This window comes from Charadrius vociferus, unplaced genomic scaffold (assembly GCF_000708025.1).
Source record: "Charadrius vociferus isolate BGI_N301 unplaced genomic scaffold, ASM70802v2 scaffold39, whole genome shotgun sequence".
Taxonomy (NCBI): Eukaryota; Metazoa; Chordata; class Aves; order Charadriiformes; family Charadriidae; genus Charadrius; species Charadrius vociferus.
In genome coordinates this window covers 5,674,840-5,697,604 of record NW_009650188.1, presented here as the reverse complement: position 1 = coordinate 5,697,604, position 22,765 = coordinate 5,674,840, and the positions used below count along the sequence as shown (strand labels likewise).

General features: G+C 53.1%; 1 protein-coding gene across 1 annotated transcript in view; it reads right to left on the bottom strand.

Annotated features, from left to right (window-relative positions):
• The window catches only part of ASTN1 (astrotactin 1), a 32,559-nt gene extending 11,074 nt beyond the window's left edge, over positions 1–21,485 (bottom strand). The window contains exons 1-15 of the mRNA XM_009892943.1: positions 21,276–21,485; positions 17,817–18,210; positions 16,843–16,989; positions 16,289–16,396; positions 15,073–15,222; positions 14,345–14,512; positions 14,058–14,142; positions 6,148–6,222; positions 5,518–5,655; positions 4,977–5,127; positions 4,392–4,558; positions 4,000–4,194; positions 3,545–3,672; positions 1,145–1,249; positions 783–971 (exon numbers count right to left, since the gene is read on the bottom strand). Coding sequence (XP_009891245.1) covers positions 783–971; positions 1,145–1,249; positions 3,545–3,672; positions 4,000–4,194; positions 4,392–4,558; positions 4,977–5,127; positions 5,518–5,655; positions 6,148–6,222; positions 14,058–14,142; positions 14,345–14,512; positions 15,073–15,222; positions 16,289–16,396; positions 16,843–16,989; positions 17,817–18,210; positions 21,276–21,485 — 2,410 coding nt within the window. The remainder of the gene's footprint in view (positions 1–782; positions 972–1,144; positions 1,250–3,544; positions 3,673–3,999; positions 4,195–4,391; positions 4,559–4,976; positions 5,128–5,517; positions 5,656–6,147; positions 6,223–14,057; positions 14,143–14,344; positions 14,513–15,072; positions 15,223–16,288; positions 16,397–16,842; positions 16,990–17,816; positions 18,211–21,275) is intronic.
• Between the last annotated feature and the right edge of the window lie 1,280 nt (positions 21,486–22,765).

Below are 22,765 nucleotides of genomic sequence, written 5' to 3'. Positions count from 1 at the left end.
CGGCATTCCCCGTGTCTGTGCTCAGGACCTGGCTCCTGCTTGCTGCCCAAGCCTGGGTGGTGCAACCCAACGTCCCCAGCACAAGCAGCAAAACTCCTGCAGGCAGCTTTGCAAAAGCCAGCACAAGAGGAGATTCCATGGTCCTGGTGACAGCCAGCAGCAGACAGGTGTTAGGCTCCCTCTGCTTTTGGAAATCTCATGTCCAATTCAGCCATCACCTGCCTGCAAAACCCCTTCCACGGGGGAGCCATCGCGCCTCGCTACAGCCAGGGCTCCAGAGGGGATGCAGCAGTGCTGGATGCCCTCTGCACCATGGTGAACCTCTCAGTTCATAACTGGTTTCAAGACACTAAAAGCATACAGCTGGCAGCCTATGAGAACAAAGCACATTAGAGGGAGAAAAGTCTGGCCGCGGGATGCAAGTGGAAGAGAGCAGATATGGTGGAGACAAAAGGAAGGAAGGAACCGGATTAAAGACAAATAACATTAAAGTCCAGAATCAGGCAGGATGGCTTGGTGGGATTAGTGCATTTGTCTTTTATCTCCCTGGGGATGTGGGTATTTATCTTCCTTTCTGGCCCAGACTAACGCCTGCTGCAGTCCACGGGATTCCTTCAGCCGACTTCAAAGGGTGCGAGAGCAGGGTGTAAATAAGAGGATGAGATGGGACGCAGCCCTGATGCAGGCTGGGCACCTTCCCTGCTACGTGAAAAGCAAACCCAGCTTCCTGCTCTCATGGGGTGGCTGTGGGGACCCTTCCTGGGGATGAGCGGCGCTCCTACCTTTGCTGATGTCCTCGTACTCCAGCCAGAGCTGCCGCTGGACCTGCCTGTTGGGATACCAGATGGAGCAGGACTCCTCAAAACCGTACACTGCCTCCTGGATATAGTGGTTGCCAAACTGGTCCAGCAGCGCCACAAAATCTCCACGGGAGGTGGCTCCATCCAGAGAGTGGAGCGCGTTGCTGAAGGCTGGGGAGGAGACAGGAGGAGATGCTCAGATCCCAGAGGACCCCAAGCCCTTGCCACCTCCGTACACACTTGCGATGGGCAACCGACCTCTGAGCCCATCACCGGCCAGAAGAAGGCTGTATGTTCTCTCGCCACCCCTTTTTCCCTTCTTCCCCTCAGCCCCACATGCTTACACTGGGAGATGGTCAGCTGGTTGAGCCGGACATGGTACATGACGGACTGCACCTTCCAGTGCTGCAAGAGGGGGTACCCGGACACCTCACTGAAGTTCACCATCCCTGTTGGAAAGAGGACACAGGGACTCAGCGCCGCTGCCCAGGGACACCTTGCCATGGGGACACCAGGGTGGCCACAGCCCCTTGTGCCACACCTGGGCCAACGCAGGCAGCCCGGTGGGAAGGGGCTTGGGGAAGGACTGTGCACATGCTGTGTCCCCCCAGGGACGCAGCGAGGCTTTTGGAGCTGAGGGTCAGCTGCTCTCCAGCAATTAAAATCATGGCTTTGAAGAAAATCATGTGGGTTCATTTCATCCTGCCATCCGGGCTCTGCATCGGAAGATAATGAGCCTCCTCCTGCATCCCCTCCTGCTTCCTTCCCAGTGCCTGCTCCCAAGACATGCCCAGGTGTGCTAATTATTTCACTAATGAGAGTTGCACTTTTTAATGAGCTTTTGCAGGCCTAGGAACAGTCACCGTCACGCGACATGTGCCTGGGTGCGGCCAACTGAGAGGCCCTGGGGTTGCCTTCAGCCAAGACTGAGCCGAGCGGGACACGTGCATGGAAGAAACCACACGCCTCCTGATGCTCCCACTCCCTCAGGACATTATGGCAATGCTTGAACTGAGCAGGACTTGGGGTTTCTCCCTCTTCAGGCAAAGGCATCCCATTCTCTAGCGATTTAACTGTGCGTTACGGGAGTCAGAAATTTATGGAGACCAGGGCTGGGTGGCCACTTCATCCTGCCGAAGGCATGAGCCAAGGCACAGAGCAGCTCAGCTTCCAGGAGCAGACGGACAGAGAGGCCACCGAGACTGGGCAAAGCCCTGGAAAGTCAACTAAACAGTGCGTATGGCTTTGATTTTGGTGACCGGAGCACCCTTCGGTGTGCAGCAACAGGATGCCGAGGCACGGCCACCTCCTCCCTTGCAGCTCCTCTGCCATATAGCCAACATGGCGTGCCTCCACTTGGCAGCAAAGCAGCAAACTTTGCTGCTAAACAGCCACACAGCAGGAGTTCAGGAGGATAACAACAGGCATCCCCCTCTCCGTAACAAGAACTGAAGGTAGAAGATAAGGAAGATAAGATCCTTTGCCTTCCAGTGCCTCTCCCTTCAGTGCTGGCTGCTACCAACAGCTTCAAAGCCTTGCTCTTCCCTGCAAAGTGTTTATGCAAAACCAGCCCTTCCTTACTCAGCAGCTCTGCCTCTCGTGTATTCATAGCAATATCCAGATCTGCTTACTGACAAGCAGAGATTTTACTTCTTTTCCATTTTTTTTTTTTGCCTTAATCAACCACAAAGAGCCAGCAAAGCAGTGGGAAATGAATAAGATAATTTACTGGTTTCTGCGTCCCCAGCATAATTGCCAGCAGAGTCCCAGTCCCACTGACCCTGCCATGATGCCGAGGCCAAGGTGGCAGTGCCTTCCTTATATCCATGTAAACATGTCAAGGGCAGCAGAGCCCCATCGGAAGGCAGGTGTCCTCCAGCACCTCCAGGCAGGGCTGAGCATCCCCATAGCTGCAGGGGTGACCTGCTGATAAAGCTCTCTCGGGGTAGATCAGCCCTGCCAGGGCCCAGTGGCATCCTCCTCCCTGCCTGCATCTGCCTGCACACACAATTACATTGCCATGCACCCTGTCAGGGCAACCAGCACCCACCAGTCCCTGGGTGCAGCCCATGGGTGCTCCCCAAAACCCTTCTGGGAGCACTGCCAAACAGGGTGGATGCACAAGGTCCCATATGAGACCATCCTGCACCCTGCAAACACCTTCCAAAACAACTTACTGTCCACATCCCTCAATTAGTAGCTGCCCAGTGTCTTCGGCCATTTCAGCCAACAGCAGCAAGCACCAAGGGAACAAAGGCTATTTAGGGGTGCTGGCAACTTGGTGGAAGAAACGTAAATCCTTGAAGGTTGTGTAGGAATCCATGATAAACCTATCACCTATGGCCCATGATGCCCTGGCAGGACAAACTGAAACATTTTGGTTTGGTTGCATCGGGTTTTGAATGATTCGTTATGCCAGGAAAGGGTTTCTAATTTGGAAATCAAATGAAAGGTGTTTGGAAACCTGTCTTGCTTTGAATAAGAAAAGCATCCTTTTTGCAAATATCCCAAATATCCAATGGATGCTTGAGCTTTTATGCCACGCAATCAATTTACAGCCTCTCCCTCTCCTTCATTTTAATGCCTTCCCCTTACCGCTGCTGCTGTAGGTGACTGTGGGATGCTAATGCTAGACTAGATATATCCTGCAGTAGATATATCCCTTGGGAGGAGTAGATAATGAAGCCAAGCACTCTGGTGGCTGTCCTGTTGGGAAAGGCATGGGTCCGGCTGGGCTCACTCACCAGTGAGGAACTCAGGGTCGGGTGTGGGGTCAGAGAGCTCTTCTTGGCACTGGTTCTCCAGCGGCACCGTGGCCACCACCAGCCCATCTGGCAGCTGTTGCTCCAGGCCCCGGGCAAAGTTGTTCTGCCTAGAAGTTAATTGCAAAGAGGAGGGCAGGGCTAAAGAACAAGGAAACTTCCTGGGATCATCCCCACCAGCCAGTGACCCACCCCAAAAAGCTACCCAGCACCAAGCCTTTCCTTTGGGCACAGGTTACAAAGATGTCTACTCTCAATGGAAAGCTTCAGATGTGCCCTTCCCACCAGCCCCTCCACCTCCTGCAAAGCTTGGCTGGATATGGACAGACTAGGCAGTCTGCTAAGGTCCAGCCCCAGGCTGCTTCCCACGCCTTCTTCTTGGAGAGGACAGCAAGGTCTGACCCTGCTGGGGTCACCTCTCCCCATCCCCAACTCACCTGAATGTCCCTTTGAGCACCTGCCCAGCAGCTACCTCCTTGGAGTGGTTGTTGTAGCCGTAGAAGATCTCCCCGAAGAGTGTTTGGTTCATAGGCAGTTCACGGGGCTCGCCGCAGTCCCCCACCTCAGGGCATGACTCCGAGATGAGCTGGCATGACCTCCCATCCATGCCTAGCTTGTAGTCCTCGATACACCTGGGGATCCAGCATGAGGTTCATCATCAGTTGCATCCTCCACCGGTGGGGACTGAGGCCACCAGGCCACCCCAGCAGGGAAACTGGGAATAGAGGAGACCCTCCCTCCCAACCCAACAAGCTCAGGGTGGCAGCAGTAAGGTACAGCAGCACTCTTGGGGGTGTCCCTGAGACCAGGGCTGTGATGGGGTACTCACCCGCAGAACATGAGGATGTTGTAGAGTAGGGGGTCCTCAGGCAGGGGGACCATCTGCTGCAGGCACAGCTGCTCACAGCCCCCATTGAAGCCATCTGAGCAGTCCACGCCGACATGACGGTCATAGCAGCCCGTGCCATCCTTCATGGGGCTCAGTCCCGTAGGGCACTGGTGGGAGGGGAATCAAGAAATGAAGTCCATGAGGAAGAAATTTGGCCCCAGGGTTGAGATGGAGGGGAGGGTGTCAGCGCTTCTCTCTGTTGGAAATCGAAGCCTGAGCAATGCCCAGGGGCACACCCTTTCCCCCCCACAGGAATGCAGCTGTGGCAGTGACAGGACACACGTGTGAGTGATGTGGGACCTCCTGGAGAGCCAGCAAGCAGATGGGCTCTTGCTCTCTCATGCATGCGTGAAGCAAGGGCAGGGATGGAGGAGCTGCCAGCCTGAAAACATCTCTTCCTGCTGCAAAACCAACCCCAAAATATCCATCTTGAGGTGATGGGAAGGGAGGAAGGGTGCAGCCCTTCACCCTCCCCCTCCTTGCTCACACCAAAGGAGATTTGCAGGTCCCTGGGAGGCCACGCACCACGCAGCCCGTCGAGTCTAGCTTGCGGTCCGAGATGCAGCGGAAGTTCTTGCTGCAGCCCCCGTTGTCCTGGGAACAGTCACGGACAGGGCCAAAGGAGTCAAGGAGGACCTCCAGGCTGTCGAAGGAGGAGGAGGTCATCAGCTCTTCCCTGCGAGGAGGAGGAGGTGTGTCACCGCTCTGATGAGACAGCGAATGGCTGCACAACCGGTGCGAATGGCTGCACGACCGTGGCTGCTGTGTGGGTTTTTCCAGAGCTCAAGTTTCCCTCAGGCTGACAGACAACTGAATGGCAGCCAAGCTTTTAGAGGGATGCAGGAGCTACTGAGATGAGAGATACCTCTGAAGGCTCAGTTTTGTAGGTACTAAAAGAGGGGCAGGTTAATGGACATACTAATCTCTACCTGAAAAATGTGGGGCAGGGGTCCCAGATCTCATCAACCCCCACGTGCTTTGGGTTGGTCCTCTCGCTCCAGGGATGCATCACCAGTATATTTGCTGAAACACCTCCTAAACATCTTCACCCCACCATCACGCCTACCTGACCTCCACTGCATCCTCCATCACCGTCATGTCAGTCTTGCACTTGGCTGAGGGGTTGATGGCCAGCTCGGCCGGTGGGATGACGAAGCTCTTGCTCAGTGGCAGCCACATGCCTTCTCCCAGGGTATAGGTGAACCTGCCAGGCAAAGCAGTGAGGGCTGGCATGGAGGAAAACACCAAGCCCAGAGGGCTGCCCCTGCCCAAAACCAAGGCCTTGAACCTCTCCCTTGCTCCGCAGGGATACCAGCCTGAGCAAATGCAGATGGGCATGGTAAAGTGGGTGGCTCCTCCAAATGTACCCAAATGACCCACAGAAAACACATGTAATTTAGGTAATTAAAAACCAACAACAAAACAACCAGAAAGTAACTTCCCTTTTTGGTAGAAATTCTCCTTCAGAGCCTAAACCTTGCTCTCATCACAGATGCAGAAGAACTGGCTGCTGGGCATTGAGCATCCCACATGGTAGCTGTAGTAGGACCTTTCCAGCTATGCTCCCATGTCCCCAGGAGGTGGCACAGGACAGCCATCCTCAGCCCTGCCAGCTGGGGGGACCAGCCTGTCCATATGCCCTGAGTCGTATTTTTGAGCGCCAAAATGTGCTCACCAGGTTGCCTTTACCCCTTACCGAAAAATCTTGTCAGATGGCTGCTCACCCAGCACCAAGTCAAAGCCACGCTGGAAGATGGTGTATGGCCAAGGCCTGGAAGAGAAACACAAAAGCATCACACCACTATCAGGCCCCCACAGCCCCTCGCAGCCCAAAACGCTTCCCCTGCTTAGCCCCCAGCTCACATGCAGAGGGGTTCTGGGATGAGACAGCTCAAACCAATCCAGGACAAGGTGGTAAAATAGCCCTACATCCAAGATCTTAATTTTGGAGTTCCTACAACATCAGATCCCCACCCCAGACCTAACCTGCTAACGGGTCTGTGGCATATCGCATCCTTCATTTTGGGGTACGACTCGCTCCAGTCTCCCCTGTCCAGCCAGCATCCACCGTCTTATGCTTCTGCATACTCGGGTACCGCTTGCCCAGATCCTGTTTTAGGAATTTGCATTACAGCCACCAAATTGGAAAAAAAAACAACCCTAAAACACAGCTGAATTCTCTCTCTGAGGCTTCAGTAAGGGAGTACATCAGGTCTGGGGCCGGAGCTTCACCAGCTGCCTTATTCCCTTTGGGTGTCACTGTTTCAGGAGGGGATCTAAGGAAGTCTCACCCCCTGCAGGACTTTGCAAAGGGGTCTAGAAGACAAGTTGGAAGTTTGGAGCCAAGAGGGAGTCTGAAGAGCTGATGGCCCCGTCTCCTCCATCCCTGCTGCCCTAGGTAACACAGGGTGATGTGCAAACAAAACTGAGTCACCAGTGCCCTTCGGTGGGACACCCATGGCCACGACACCTTGGGTTGTGCATTCCTGGAAGCACAGCCCAGCTGGCAGAGCATCACTTGCAGAGTGAGGCTGACAAAGCAGAGCAAGGGGAGGCAGAGAGACCCGACCGTGTTGGGCTTTGAATCAGGCATCACAAACCTTGCTCCCAAACCCTAAAGCTCCAAATCCCCTTTGCGAGAGCTCAGAGTTGGAGAGAGAAAGAGATTTTCCATCTTGTCACATAGCTGCTGTTAAAATTCAGGGTGAGAGCATCGGGTGCTACTGACAAGCCCAGGGATTTTCTCCAGAGGCAATTACAGCTCTCCTGCACAAGCACTTTAATTTCTAATCTGAAGTTATTTCAGCAAGGACAAAAAGAAAAAAAAATTCTGATTGCAGGATTACAGTGCGCTGTCTCATTTCCTTGCTGGGATACAATGCCACTTTCCCGTCTGGTCGGCTGGGAGCGGGGGATTACATTCAGCCTGCAGATCGGATTGCCCTGAATGAGGTCAGCTTCGGCCGGAAAGCGATGTGCTCCTTGCGTCTTGCCGACGCCTTGAATGCTTCGCGCCTCCGCCTTCCAGCGCTCCCACAGATGGGTTTTATTCTTGCTCCTCAGGAGCACGGCAGGCAGGGAACAAAAGCAGAGGCACGGTATTGTTCCCCATTGACTCTGGTGGAAAAGAAGTTACGAAGAGCCCCTCTTGGCTTTCAGCAGAGCTCAGCCCCAGGGCAGGCGCTGCGACTCTGGTGGAAAAGAAGTTACGAAGAGCCCCTCTTGGCTTTCAGCAGAGCCCAGCCCCGGGGCAGGCGCTGCTGAGGAGCTGTGGCTGCCGGACCTGTGCCAGATGGCACATCTGGCAGCCCATGGATGCTGACACGTCTGGGACATGCAGCCAGTGGGGTTGGACCTGCCCAGGAGATGGAAGTCGGCGCCCAGGCCAGGTTGCATCCACTCAGGGTGCAATTTCCAACTGTGGCTACAGTTCCTGTGGTGATGACTTCAAGCCGGGGAAGAGGTTTCCATGCTCCAGGAAGGGACCATGTGGCATGTCCCTAGCCTGCCTTACTTTGCCTCTATTCAGGGTCAAAAAAAAGGCCTGTTAAAAGGAAGGTTCAGCCTTTAACTATGGGCCTACATGGCAGGGGAAAACTGCTGTTCCAACCACCATTGAGTCTGCAAGGACACAGTACCTTCTGCGGGGAAGCCCTGGGACGATCTCCATACAAGACTTCCAGCTCAACAAGAGGCACTTGTGCATCTTCATCTCCAAGTAAGCTCTCCAGGAGCTCAGCACCAACATTTCCACCCACGGACCCTTGCTGACTTGTGCCTTCTGCTGCAGAGGACAGGGTGCGATCTCTTCCCCCAGGCACACCTCACCTCCTCCATCGCTGCCTTTTCCCCCCTGTGCCTCTGCTGCTGTTTCACACCCTCCTTCCTCTCCCATGCACACAAGCGTGTGCCCACATGGCTGTCTCCCTCCCTGCTTTCTCTGATCACTGGAGGCATCTCGCTGCTCTGGTTTTTGTTGCTCTTGGCAGGTATTTTGGTTGCCTGATCTTCAGAGCTCACAAAGGAAAGTGGGACTGATCAGAAGCAGCTCTGCACCTGATTAGGCTGGATTAAATGGGCCAGAAATGACAGCTCTCAGCTCCCTGCAAGCCTTGGCACTCAAGTAGGCATCTGAAACAACATAACAGGGATCACCAGAGCAGCTGAGAACCAGCAAACTCCCCACACTCAGTCAGCAAGTTCCCACAGCCAAAGCACTGCCAGCATGTCCCCAGGACAACCTTCAGGCCTCTTTGCTTTTTCCAGCTGGACCGTCAGCTATGCTTTGCTCCAGATCTGAGTTTGAGCGGAAGCTCCCAAAATACCAGCTAAGCCCTCCAGACCCAGTGCTTGTGGTGATGCTCTGACTCACCCCAAAAGGAGCACGGCCATGCTCGAATTGCAGCCCCAAAGGGACGAAGCCAGACTGACTTCCAGCATCAAGAACTGTGCTCCTCCTGGTCCTAGCTCTCTGCAAAGCTCTTCTGGGAAAGACAGGTGGGATGAGGAATCAAAGCCCGGTGCTAGCAGGATACAACCATGATGAGTTAACCTGGAGCAGATGGTTTGAGGGGAGCTGGCAGGGAGGTCAGAGGGGTTGCAGGAGAAGGTCTCTGCAGAAGGCACTAAGAAGTCACGGGACATGAGTGTGGCTGAAATGCCATGGAAGGAAAAGGTGGTTGGCTGTTACGCACTGAAATAGGTGGCTTGATGTCTGGTTTCCTGACCCCCAGTGCTCCTGGGGGTTTCCACGCAGTGAGTGGCACAAGGATGGCCATGACGAACCCTGTCATGGCAGCAAAGCACCAGCCCCAAGTGCATGCTGGAAGTGAGCGGCACGGACTAAGGTGCTCACCACATCCCTTCACTGTCGGCTCAGGAGTTCAAGCCCAGGATGAACAGCCCTGAAGCATTCCCACAGCACCTACACCCCTCCTGCAGCCCCAGGACCTGCTCCCCATGATGACCACAGTGGAGACCCATGAAGACCCAATGCTGCCCTGATGCAAGCAGAGAGCCGACGTGACATGAGCACTGAGCTGCCGACTTCTCCCGCTGGCAATACCCATCCCAGCTCCTCCCCAACTTCATTTTCCTTTGCAACAGCTCTGCCTGGGCTTCAGCTGCCGATGCCTCTCCCCTTTCCACCTCCCCACCCCCTGCCATCCCTTCCAAGCAGCTCTTTATTAAAAATGCTAATGCTGGCACTTTCTCCCTGGGCTGCCCGTAAATCTGCGAGGAGAATGAAGCGGGAGGAGGAGGCGGATGGGTGGTTTGGTGAAAGGATCTGAAAGAAAGAGGAGCTTTTTATCTGGCCGTCCTTCAAGCTCGCAAAGCCGAGGCACACAGCAGGGGATAGAGAGTGGCAGAGGGGAAAAAAAAAGATAGAAAAAGGGGTGGGAAAAAAAAAAGAAAAAGAGGAAAAAAAAGACTTTAAGCAGGAAAAATGCTGTCCTTGTCACTTCAGTGTGTCCCCAGCTCCTCTGTGGGGTGGGGAGTGGATAGTGCGTGGGGATGGGACAGGAGAAGCAAGTGCATGGCCAGTGAGAGGGATAACGCAGGCAGAAGAGAAGAGGGATGGGATGCAAGGGGAGGTGGATGAGCAGGGCATGGGCTGTTGCACTAATTCAGGTCCTGTGCTGGAAAAAATAGCTGCAAGGCTGTGGGGTGGAGAAAGGGGTAACTTGTCCTGTGTGGGAGAAGGGCTGGGGTGGCCCTCGCTTGCCAACTGCTAGAAGAGGATGAGAGCGCCCAGCCAGATGCGGTCACCAAATTGCCTTAAACTGGCCTAAAAGCTCCCCATGCTGGGGTGAAGCCCATTACAAGTTGCAAGGGCACATTGATAAAGACCCATTAAATGCAGACTGTCTTAAATCTCATCAGGGTGTCTGAAAAGGGCACCCAGGCAAGAACAGCACCTGGGGATGGAAAGCCATGGGCCATCGCATGATGATCTAAGAGCTGAGATGAAGAAGTACAAATGCGGTCAGGTAACAGTTTATTAACTAAAGGCAGAATAAGCTGATTTGAGTTTTGGTCGAGTCATACCACGAACTAACCACAGGAATTTGGTTTGATGAACAAAGATGAGGCAGGGTTGGTTGGATTGCTGGAAACTGCATCCTACCCAGGAAGCGTTAGAGTAAGAGCCGAAAACCAGCTAATTAACAATGCATATCAAAGTAGGAAGACAGACTGTGAACGCACAAACAGCACCAGCCAGATTTGTTTAAAACAGCTGAAGACCAGCACAAAAAAAGCAGTTGATCAAATATATCTAGTACCCATGATCAAAAAGATCTTATTTTTTTAAAAAACGGATGAAGATTTAGGGACCGGATGCATTGGGTAAAAGATGTACTGCGGAGGCATGGATCTCAGCATGATACCCAAAATGCACACAACACACAAAGCCTCGCTGCCATCACCAATAAAGTTCAAAGATGAGCTCGCCCTCATGAGCAAAATTAGATGCTGCTGAGTGAACAGACACTGAGTCAACCCGTAATCACTGTAAATAAAAACAAACCAACGGCAAACCTATCTAAACCAAAGGGTTGAAATGAATTTTCAGACAAAAACACCACCCTAGGGAAACAAAAGAGGTCATAGCCAGACCACGTTGCTCCCAAGCACACCGAGGGATTTGACAGAGCCCCCACATCCTGGTTTCCTGCCCTCCCTTTTGCTAAGAGCTAACACGGTTTCTCCAGGGACTAATTTTGCCACCTGGCTTGTCCTAGCATGGCTGCAGCACATTGCTCCAATATTGGAGGGGTTAGGAGCATATTAGACAAACAATGGTCAGATATGAGTCAGGGACAGTTGATCTCGCCTTGGGATTGGGGGAGAGTAGAGGATTTGCAGACATCTTCAGGTGAGCTTGTGGGCAGCCTTGTTGGGCTAGAGCTGGGAGTGAGCTGATGAACGCAACAACAAGGCAGTATGGCCTGGTAGCTCAACCTTCACCCCAAAAAACATAAATACCAGGTTACAGTTACAAGATATTCAGTTAAACGGGCTCTGACAAGATGGTTCTGCTGGACCAAAGAGAGTTCATCACAGACATGACCCTGTGGAGGCCAAGGGTTCACAAGGGGACACCTTGGACAGGTAGAAGAGACCTCCACCATCACAAGCCCTTGCAGGCAGAACTGCACCAAGAAGCACCTGGATATCAGGAACTGATCACAGTGCAGAAAAAACATCCTCATTAAACATCAAGCTGGTCTCGGCATCATGATGCTTAGTGTGGACAGGCTTTCAAAAGGCCCTATAAATGGTAGAAGCTGCAGGCAGGGATGCTTAAGTGTGGTTTCAGTTGCTACCATTTTCTGAAACAAAAATCTGACAAGTTCAAGGAAGAAACACAAAATGACCTCTGTTTCAAACAGCTCGGGAGAGGAGCTCTCAAAGGGTGGTGCTGAAAAAGCCCCAACACTGCAAGCATTAGAGCCTCTTGAGAGCCCAGAGAAGTGCAGAAGGACTTTGACAGCCCCACCATGGTCTAGGGCTGTGTTGCACTACGGGGAAAAAAAAGATCTGCTATGTTTCTCTGCCCCAAACAGACAAGTATGTTGGAAATGCTGCGTATGATTTGTCAGAGCCAACTTTGGTATATAAGGAGAGACCCAGGATGACATGTATCCTGGCCAGGTATGAACACTGTTGCAGAAGGAAAGGCAGAGGCTCAAGCATGAGCATGGGAAGGCTCCCGTGGAGGCATCAGGATGGAGCTGGGTCTGAAAAGTGGCCCCAAATCCCATGGAGGAGTGGAGTGGGTCCTGAGCACCTTTTGGGTTGGCATTGCTGAGACTAAAGCTGGGTCTGGAGCTGCAAAAAGGTCCAGAGGGATGCAGGAATGGATTTGTCCTTCCTGCCTTAGCTTCTCTCCTTCTTCTTACTGTCTATATTTCTTCCCAATTCACCTGAAAGCAGATTTTTCTCCACTTTCCCTTTAGAAGAGGGAGCGGCTAGATCAGGAAAGAGCTAGAAAAGAGCAATGTGTGTGGGAGGAAAGGTGTGAAGCTGCAGTCCCACGCCCAGGAGCAAAGGAAATGCAGAGGGGAAAGACACAAATGCTTCTCTGCCTGTCCTTATCTATTTTTACTACCTGCCTCAATGGACAAAATCACTCGCCTTCTTGGTTTTTGCAAAGTAGTGGGTCCAGCACACTGTTTGTAGCTCTGACCGAGGCACAGGCTGGCACCAAAGCCATGTGTGGTCGTGAATGGCCGTGGGCTCTTTCCAACCCACCGTGAGACAGTCCTAAACCAAATATGTCCCAAAACAGGCAGGTCCCTGGAATATCCCCTCCTGTACCCCAGTCCCCACCATTCAGTCCTCTTATTAGATGGGCACAGAGGTGGTGGGAACATCGCTGTTGGACACTTGTCCCCTGGGGACGAACAGGGCAGGGAGCTGTATTTCTGCTTGTGTTTTCCCACCCCAGCAGTGGTACCTCGCAGTGGTTTGGGGACCCTGACCACAACACTCAGTATGTCCCCAGCACAGGGCCACCTGTCTCATGAGCATCGCCCTGTCCCCAGCCTGGCTCAGGGCACCCACAATGACTGCCACCCTTGTCTCTGACGGCCAGTGCTCCACACTGGGTTTAATTGCTAAATTGCTTTTAAAATGAAAAAAACAGAGAGGAGGCTGGAGACAGAGGCACAGTGCTCTCCCTGGAGCCCAGTTCAAAGGGACACCGCTGGGACTGGCCAGAACGGGCAGCCCCCCGCAGCTGCCATCTTCCAGCGCCACAGCATGGCGGGGGTGCTGCCAAGCCCAGCCTTTGATGATTTTTTCTTCCTGCTGTGAAGAGTATTGACTTCAGAGAGGGCATCCTGCCACATGTGGGGATGCTGACACCGTGGATCCAGCTGTTGAACAATGAGATGAGGGGAGGAAAAAGGGGGTTGGAGGTGCTGGTGCACATGAGGTCTCTAGTTTTGGGCACACTGCCTCCGGCCATCCCTGGAAGTCCCCATCTGCATGCCAGAGACCCATGGGCGTTAAGAAATAAACGAAGCATCCCCCGAGAGTCACAGAGAGATGGAAATGTTCAGGAACTTCCACCAAATTGTTGCAGAAACATCAGAAAAAAATTCTTTGCACTTCCAAAGGTGTAAAGCTGTGGAGCAGACGACAGACGGCTGCTCTGTTCCCTCAGGCCATGGCATCAAAGCACTAATTTTCGATGGGTTGTCCCCATCCTGCAGCCTCCCTCCTCTGCTGAGGACAGCAGCCTGACCTCAGCGCTCCTCCCAAAGCCACCCAAACCGAAAGCCCCCCAAAGTGCAGGATGACAAGGACAGTGCCTGCAAGGGGAAGAGGTGGAGCCTCGATCCTCTCCAGGGGGTGTTTACTCTGAAACGGAACAATAGCCTCTTCTACATCACCTCTGATTATTTCAAAGAATAGAATTCCTGACCTCCTGCAGACCTGCTGCAGAGCCCAGCCACGTGCTGACCTTACAATTCACCGAGATGCCTCTAACTCTTCTGCCCAAGAGCATTTGCCACAGCCCTGCTACACTGCTGCTGAAGCCCGGCAACTCATATGGGGACAGTCCAAACCTGGGCATGCTGTGGTGGACACACTTACCCCTGGTTCGTTCCCCACTCATTACGGATGCAGAGGTGCTTATGCACAGGGTCCTTCATGTAACCTTCATAGCAGAGACACTCACCTGCAGAGAGAGGGGGTGACATGAGGGACATGGGAGAAAAAGGCTTTCCACGTGCATCCCTGTCAAACCAGCCTGCAGCCACCCAGGGCACCTGGAGCGCCATTCTCACGTGCAGCAAGGCAAGAAAGCACCTTCCCGCCAAAGCCAGGCCGAGCAGGCAGAGGTGAGCTCCCAAACCCACACCAACCGCCTGACTACCTACCAGTCTCAGGGTCACACTGGTGCTCACAGGGGTCGAGGAGGCGCCGGGCACAGAGGTCCAGGGCCCAGGGCCCGCTGGAGTTTTGCTGGGAGAAGAGGACGACCTGTGCCGGGTTCAGCCAGTCGCTGGCATCCAGCTGGCTCCCCTCCAGCAGGATGAACCGGCTCCCTGCCACCAAGAGGGGAGTCAGCGGCAGTGACCTACTGCTGTCCCTTGCATCCCATGATGGTCCCCTCCATCTTGTGATGGTCCCCTCCATCCTGTGATGGATCCCTCCATCCCATCCATAATGGAACCCTCCATCCCATGCCCATCCCCTTCATCCCGAATTGGTGCCCTCTGTCCCACAACACCCCACTCTGTTCCACAGTGAACCCCTCTGCCCCACATCCATCCCCTCTGCCTTATGACGGCCCCTCTATCCTGTGCCTATCTCCTCCATCCCATGACAGCCCCCTCCATCCTGCGCCTGTCCCCTCTGTCCCACAATGGCCACCTCCATCCCACACCCATCTCCTCAGTCCCACACCTGTCTTCTCCGTCCCATGCCCTCCAACTCGTGACAGTCATCTCCATCCCACGATGGCCCCTCTGTCCTGCGCCCATGCCCTCTGTCCCACACCCATCCCCTGTGTCCTGCACTGGTACCCTCCATCCCATACCCATCCCCTCTCTCCTGCACTTGTCCCACCTCTGTTTTCTCCACCATAGGACCACGGGATGCTCACCGTCGGCAATGAGGTGCTCGGGGACGTGGAGGGTGATCTTGACAACAAGGGGGCAGCTCATGTGGGAGGAGCACACCAGGCTGATGACACAACTCGTCACACTGATGAGGGTCAGTGTGGTCTTGTTCACAGGGCTTCGGGGGGAGCCCACTGCAAAACATGAAAGCACAGTCAAACCTGAGACCCAAGGTATCCAGGAAGATCTTGGGGTGCAGCCAGAGGGTCTCAGGGTGCAGCGACTCTGCTCAGCTCCTTGGAAATCCAGCATCAATCCAATCAAGTGGAGTTGCTTTGGATTTTCAAGAGCATGAAGCAGCCTTTGCTGTAGCAGCCTCTCTATCCTGTCTGCTGTGGCTGGGGTTACCCTGAGCCCCAACAGCCTGGGCTCTCCCGCACCCCTGCACTGCCGCACACCAAGACCTTTGCAGCAGCAGGACTTTAAAGCAGAGCAGAGTTATTGAGGAGAAGAAAGGTAAATGCAATACCCCCTTTTTCCCCCCTCCTTCTTAGCACTTCTCTTGGGTTAATTTTGCCATGACAACAACCTCCTTGATGCCTTTGAAAAAGCACCGGAGAGCCCTAACTGCTCAAGGCACACAGGTCTTTGACTTTTCATCTCTCAGCTGAAGAAGCTGAGTGGAAAAAGTTGGCTGGGGGCTGAGCTATTCCCCATGGAGACAAAACCTGAACCAGCCTCCCGGTACAGGCGCTGGGGATGAAGGAGATGGTTGCCAGATCCCCCACTGCCAGGAAAACAAGGCACTGTGCAGAGAAGGAGGGAAAACACACAGAAATTGTCCTCCCTGGGCAAGGAAACCTTGCAAAGGGATGGTGCAGGGCAGTGGGGAGAGACCCCTGCCCAGGGACCAAGCCTGTCTCCATGGTGCCAGAGCGAACCCACAGCAGCGCCGTGCCAAGCAGCAGCACGGGAGCTCACAGGGCAGCCTTTGAAGCATGTTACTCATTAATACACACCAGAGTCTGGGAGAAGCCTCCAGCAAAAAAAATCAGAATATATTTCATCTTTTGCTGAGAAACTCCACCGGAGAGCAGCAGCAGCCCGCTGCAGGACCAGGACTGGTGCCTGCCTGCGGCAGCCCGGATCACACCTGGGTTTCCATCTTTTGCTGATGTAAAGTCTACAAACATGGAGAGTTGATGGTAAACAAGGCACAAGGGGCCATGGCTCACTGTCCACCTCCATGCCTGCACCCACCTCGGCTGCGCCTCCGGCTCCGCGAGGGGTCCGTGTAGAAGGTCAGTTGGGGATCGGTGTCCGCCTCTGTCCCTGAGTCCCCCTCAGGGTTAAGAAATGCTGAGCCAGCTGCAGAGGACACCGAGTATGGTCACGGTGGGGCTAGCACCATGCCACCCCAAGCCACCACACCCTACATCACCCCTTGAGGGCAAGCCTTGCCTTGAAGACTGGGAGCCCTGTCTGCAGGGCACAGCAGGGCAGAATCTTCTCCCTTCCCACCACACACAGCCATGCCGCCTGCCACAGCTCCAAGTACCTTGCAACTTTTCCCCATGGCCGTGCCGGTATCATAAAATATTTACCGTGGCCAACACCCTCTGCATCTTTGCAACCAACCAACCCAACATCAGCATCCTTGCAGACACCACTTTTTCTGCTTCTTTCCCCCCACCAAACCCTCCTTTCCATGCTCTCGCCCAACGCTGGCCCTATCTCTCCATCTCAGGAGACCGTGAGTTGCTGGAGCGTGGGTGGAAGCTCAGAGCACCCATCTACCCTGGGGACGCCCTTACCTCGCGCTTTGTTGTTGATGCGCTTGCGCTGGCTGCTGGAGGTGTGGGACAGCAGCGTGGCCTGCTGGTGGTTCGAGTCCACAGGGCTGGTGGCGATGATGTTGTCCTTGTACTTGTTCATCAGGGACAGCTTGGCATTATCGCTTCCTGAGCAGGAAGAATTGAAGGCAAAATCTTTCAGGGATAAAGATTTAAGACAGGAAGGGAGGCAAGAAAGAGAGAGATTTCCTTGGATCCATCTCCAGCATCTGCACGAGGCGACCAGGGTGCCATGGCCAATGGGCTGAGCTGTCCCCAATGCACACTCACAAGCTCCTCAAGGCCTGTAGGGGACTGGCACCTCCACGAAGCCAGGCAAAAGCTGAGATTTAACATTCAGCCTCTCAGGGCACTTCTGCATAGCCAGGTCTGTAAAGAAAATCCCTGGAGAGCTTTAAGAACCACACCATGATCTTCCCAAACTATGTCTCAGTTCAGAAGGCTCCATTTGGCTGGGTCAGTTGGTAATGCAGCCAACAAGCAAGCATGTTACAAGCCTCAAAGAATCCCTGTTGGTGATCAGAACACAGCGTTAACTCTGAATCATACTGATGGCAAGTATAACTTTGCTACTAAAAACCTCAGCTGAAGAAGACACCAGAAATCCTGGGATATAGAAGGGAATTTTGGGGGTCACTATGGGATAGTTCAGAGGGGACACTGTTCTGGTTGTCCATCAAGCCACAAGAACCACAGCCCTTCTCCTCAAAGCTCCACCCTACATTGTCCCAGCCATATCGCACTCAGCAGGGACTGCTCTCAACTGGCCTCAAGATCTCCCAGCAATGGAAGCGCCTTCATAGTCCCACTACCATCTCACATGCAACAAAACCCCAGAGAATTGGGAAAAATGCTCAAAGGAAAACATGTATAGAATGATGGAGACAGGTTGGAGAGGACCTATCTCAGCCCATGCCCCTCTGTCCCATCCCCACCTGGTGTGAGGTCCATGCTGGCCTTCTCATTGCAGCCCTGTAGCGAGTCCAGGGTACGGGTGACCTGGCTGGCAAAGTCCTCCCCACCGTTCATGCACTCACGCTGGAGGTGGTGCCGCAGGTCAGTGATGTCATACTCGTAGCCATCCAGGATGGGGGTCTCACGGATGCTGAGCGTCCCACTGGAGTTGTGGCCCTGCACGCGGGCATTGCGCAGGCTTTCCCGCCCATGGCCCCCGATCAGCACTGAGGGGATGTAGTGGATCTCATTGGCCGCCTCAGCGCTGGCGCTCTTCTGGGGCTGTGGCACTCGGCGCCGCTTGCACCACCGCCGGCGGGTGTAGAGAATCATCACCAGGCAGAGGATGGAGAGCAGCAGGGCAATCATCCCTCCCTGCAGGAACAAACGCAAGCGGGGCTCAGCTGGTGACCAGCGCCAGCCACCCCAGGGATGCAAATGCCCCGGAGATGCTCCAGGGTGGCCAAAGCAAGGGCCTCTTATTGTGCCGGTAAGAGGATACTGGCACAGGGAGCGCCCAGTGCTGGCCAAGTGCTCCCGGCTGAAGCCTGCCTTGAGCTGGACTGGCTTTGAAGTCACCACCAAGGCATAAAAAAGCAGTATTTAAAGCAGAGTGTGTTTTGTTTCACTCTCCCACAACACGTCTTTGAAAGCAGAGATCAGATTTATTCCAGGCAAACGCTCCTACGGGCAACTTTTTCTGACCCATTTCCAACCGGTTTCAGTGCTGTCACTCTCAATCTTGTGAGATTTTCCCAGGGTATCCTGCAGAAATTGCAGCACAGATTAAAGGAGATCAAAGCTCGAGACAGCCAGATGACTGAAGTGTTGTTTGGGGAACGCCTGGGCAAAGAGACTGAAAAAGCTCCTGCCCCGCGGAGACAGACCCTGAAACTGCACCCAGCCCTGCCACCTTGTCACTGTCCCCAAGGTCACCATCCTGCAGAGACATCATCACTGCACACTGATACAGTCGGTGAGATGAAAGCCCAAGTTGGCCTTTTACGCCCAGTATTATAATAATAATAATAATAATAATAATAATAATAATAATAATAATAAAGCACACAGAGCCAGCTAAGAGCTCCACGTCCATCCGTGGCTCCAGTCCCCCTCCTCTTTTCTATGCAATAGGTGATCTTGATAAAATAAAATAATAGTAATAATCTGCTCCATTAGGACAAAACATTAAGGGAATTATTGAATGAGAAGTAGGAGAGGCAGCTGGAAAAGGAGCTCTAATGGCCATTACGGTTTAATCCTCTTTCATTCCCAGGATAATGGAGCTGCGATGCATCCTCCCAGACTCCTTCCAAACTTTCTTTAAAAAAAAAAGCAGAAAAAAACCAAAAGAAACTCCAGTGATTAAGGAGACAAGCAGTCCAGTGGAGGAGGGGAGGCTGGCTGGCGCTTGGCGTCTCTCCGGTCAGGAGCCTGCGGCTGTGAGGACAGGAAATCTCTTGCCAGGGCTTAAAACTGGCTCTGGATTCATGCCTGGCCATGCTCAACCTGAGTTTTTTTAGTGGTAAAGTCAGGGCCCAGTTCTCTACTACATTCAAATCCCTTTGAGTTCCTCTGGTCCATAACTAAGTGGGAGCTATCCCTATCCCCACCAGAGATGACCTCCCATGTTATGGCTTTCCATTACCCCGGGGACGGATCCACCTGCAGATGGGGTGACAAGCGGGTGGGAATAACACCAGGGCATTCCCGGGTTTCCTTTCCTGTATGCACATTATATCCCCCAAACACCGGATTGCTCTGCCATACAGCTGTGCTGGTAGACAAGGGAGACCACGCTGGAGCTCGAGCCAGGTGGATGATCATTTGCTTAGGACTGCAGCTGTGGGTTCTCAAAAAAGACTTGTTATTTAATTAAAACTGAATTTCTTCTGCCATGACAGTCTGAGAGCTCAAACTATCCCTGAGGAAAAGCAGCCTGTGGCCACTTGAGATTTCAAAACGCTCTGAAAGGAGGATGAAGACCAGCGCTGGAGTCCCCTCCACCCACTGCTCGTTGGAGGGGGTCAGGGCATCACCTCAGATCCACGGTTCCTCCCCATGGGACCCCAGAAATCCCATTTTTCCTTTATCCCCCCAATCCAGCATCCATGCAATGTCTGGGAGAAGAGCCCTGCACTGGATGGGAGCAGGAGCACTTCTCGCATGATCCACGTGCGGACCGCTGTCACAATGGATACAGTCCCTTGCTCACACTTCTCTTGGCAACCACACAGGAAAGAAAGAAAATCAGCCTTGAAAACTCCACGTGATCCTGACTCCTGGCACAAAAGCCAACCTCTATTTGTCAGGGCATAAGGATGCCGCTGGAATGGAGCTGAGAGTGACAGGGAAAAAGGGGGAGAGGGAGGATTCAGTCTGTATTTACACATTTTGGTATGAAAATGATGATTTGCAGACATCGTTTTAATCCGCTCAATAATAAGCCTTGTTTCAGGCACTCCTGTCTCCATCTTGGTATTTAGTGGTGCCTGTGAAAACCAAGACCATGGTGGCAGCGTTGGGCCAGCCTCTCTTGAGGTGATGCACCCTCTCAGGAGCAGCTGGGAACGGATAATAAAAAAAAGGAAACAGTCCAAAATGTTTTTTGGGGTGGCTTTCCCAGTGATTTTTTTTTTCTGGAGACTAATCAAGCACAAATGATGGAGGAGAAACCTGGCCTAGGGCTGCAATCTGGAAGAGCTATTGACGCTCTCATTAGGGTAGGCACCATTAAACAGCCTGTTTGCAGCCTCGGCAGCACATTGTCTCCGGCTAATTATCTTCCAGTGGCACAAAAATTGTCAGATTCTTCACATTTTTTTCAACATAAGAAAAAAACCCCAACAAACTAACAAACCACAGATCCACCTCCAACACAGAGATCTCTGTCTCACCCTCCTTTGTCTGTCATCAAAACCGTGTCCCCGTGTTTCTGCAGGGAGGAGGAGAGCTGTGCAGCCTCTGCGCACGGGATGCTCTTGCTTACTGCACGCTGCGAAATCACGGCCACGGGGCTGCCGTGCTGATAAAAGCAGCGGTGACAGTGCCCGGTGGCACCGTGACACCCACCGCGTGCTGGAACAGCGGGTGCCGGGCACCATCCACCAGGCAAAGGGCTCCTGACAAAGTCAATGTGAATTAACCTCGGGTTAAGGTGGTTGAGACCTTCAAAGCCAAGCGCTCCCTGGGGATAGAAGCACCCCTGCAAACATATTTGCAAAGTGATGGAAAGTAAGGGAGAGGTTTAACGCAGCCCAATGTTAAAGCACTTGGCACGCAACATCATCTGGGCATCTTAACCAGCTCCAGAAGGTGGGCTTAGCTTCCCATCCTAGGACAGCTGGAGCCAGATGGGGAAATATATGGCTTTTCAAAAGCTCTTATATTTTCTGCAGGTTTCTGAACACCTATACAGGGGCTGCCTTCCCATCACGTACCATGACAGAGATGTGGAGGATCCTCAGCTCTTCCTCCGCCGACTCAGTCTGGGGCTCATCCGTGGGCTCAAAGCCAGGTAGGTTGGGGGCGCCGTCTTGGTGGTGGATATGGAAGAGCAACGTGCCGTTCTCCAGCCACTGCTGCCGCCAGCGCACCAGCGGGATATCATCTGTGTTGCCTGAGATCTCTGCAAAAGCAAAGCTGGTCATGCGGGAAACGTGAAGGAGGGAGGTGATGGGGGACATTCACCTCTTCCAAAAAAATGGGTGGAGGGACCAAGGGACACACACAGGAGGCTCCCTCCAGTCACCTCCTGCCAGCACTATGGCTGCCCTTACACTACCTACAACCTGAAGGGTTAAAAGAAAATAAAAACATATTCCTGGGTAAAATCCAGATGTGGGCCCTTCCAAAAATCCAGACGTGGTACAGGCCCAGAGCACTTTCTGACAGCATCTCAGGGCCAGAGCCGGGGACCCTGGCAGCATCCTTCCAGCACTAATTTGGATGGGTTTCACCCACATGCTTCATGTCAAACACAGCTCCCGCTGTGGGGAGCAGAGGATACAGGACGACTTCTCAGCAGAACTAATGAGATCATTGCGACCATGTCACAAATTTTTGCAGACAGAAAATATTTCCCATCCTTTGTGAATGGAGAAACATGCACATGGCTGCAATCGCACTTTCAGCTCTGGCTCTGATTGAGGTTCATTCAGAGGTTTTCAGTCTTCAACCATTTTTTACAGCTCCCCACACAGGACTTAGCCCTGGCATCTGCAGACGTACCTGCACCTTCTGCCCAAACACCCCGACTCTCCCTAAATACCTTTAACTTCAGGGTTTGGGGGCTGTGGGACAGACAGACAGAGCTGGGTTGAGGAGTGCCGGCACCAGAGGACACCCAAGCAGTAGGAGCAGCTGAGGACGGGGACATGACACATGCTGCACAACACTAAATGCCGAATCAAACCAAATTCACTTGGCTGGCTCCAAAATTTCAGGGACACCCTGTGTCTCAGTCTTAGCAAAAGGGAGAGTGACACCAGCACATCTCTAGGAGAGACGGGCACTGTTTTGACCGCAACCTCCATCTCAGATCAGATCACCTTGATCTCAGCCATCAGCTCGTGCTGATGGGCATTTGCCCATTAGTTATTTTTCCTGAAAATATAAGCTTCAGTTGCATTTGTTGGAATGGCCATCAAAACCGTGATGAGCTTCCCAGTGAGATGCAGCTTTCCCTCCTGTCTCTGCCCCGTGGGAATGGTCCAGCCAGACCCTTTCCCTCCATCCCATTTGTAGCCATGTGTTTTGATGGCAATGGGAAAGAGCCCGGCTTGCTTTGCAAATTGTCATCTTTATTTTGCTTGTTTCATGCTGCCTTCAAATGAAAACTGGAATTCAATTACAGTGCCGAAAAACAACATTTTAAATTTACTGTTAATTAATTTCATTAGGCTGCCTTAAGTGAGCTAGCTACCGGGGG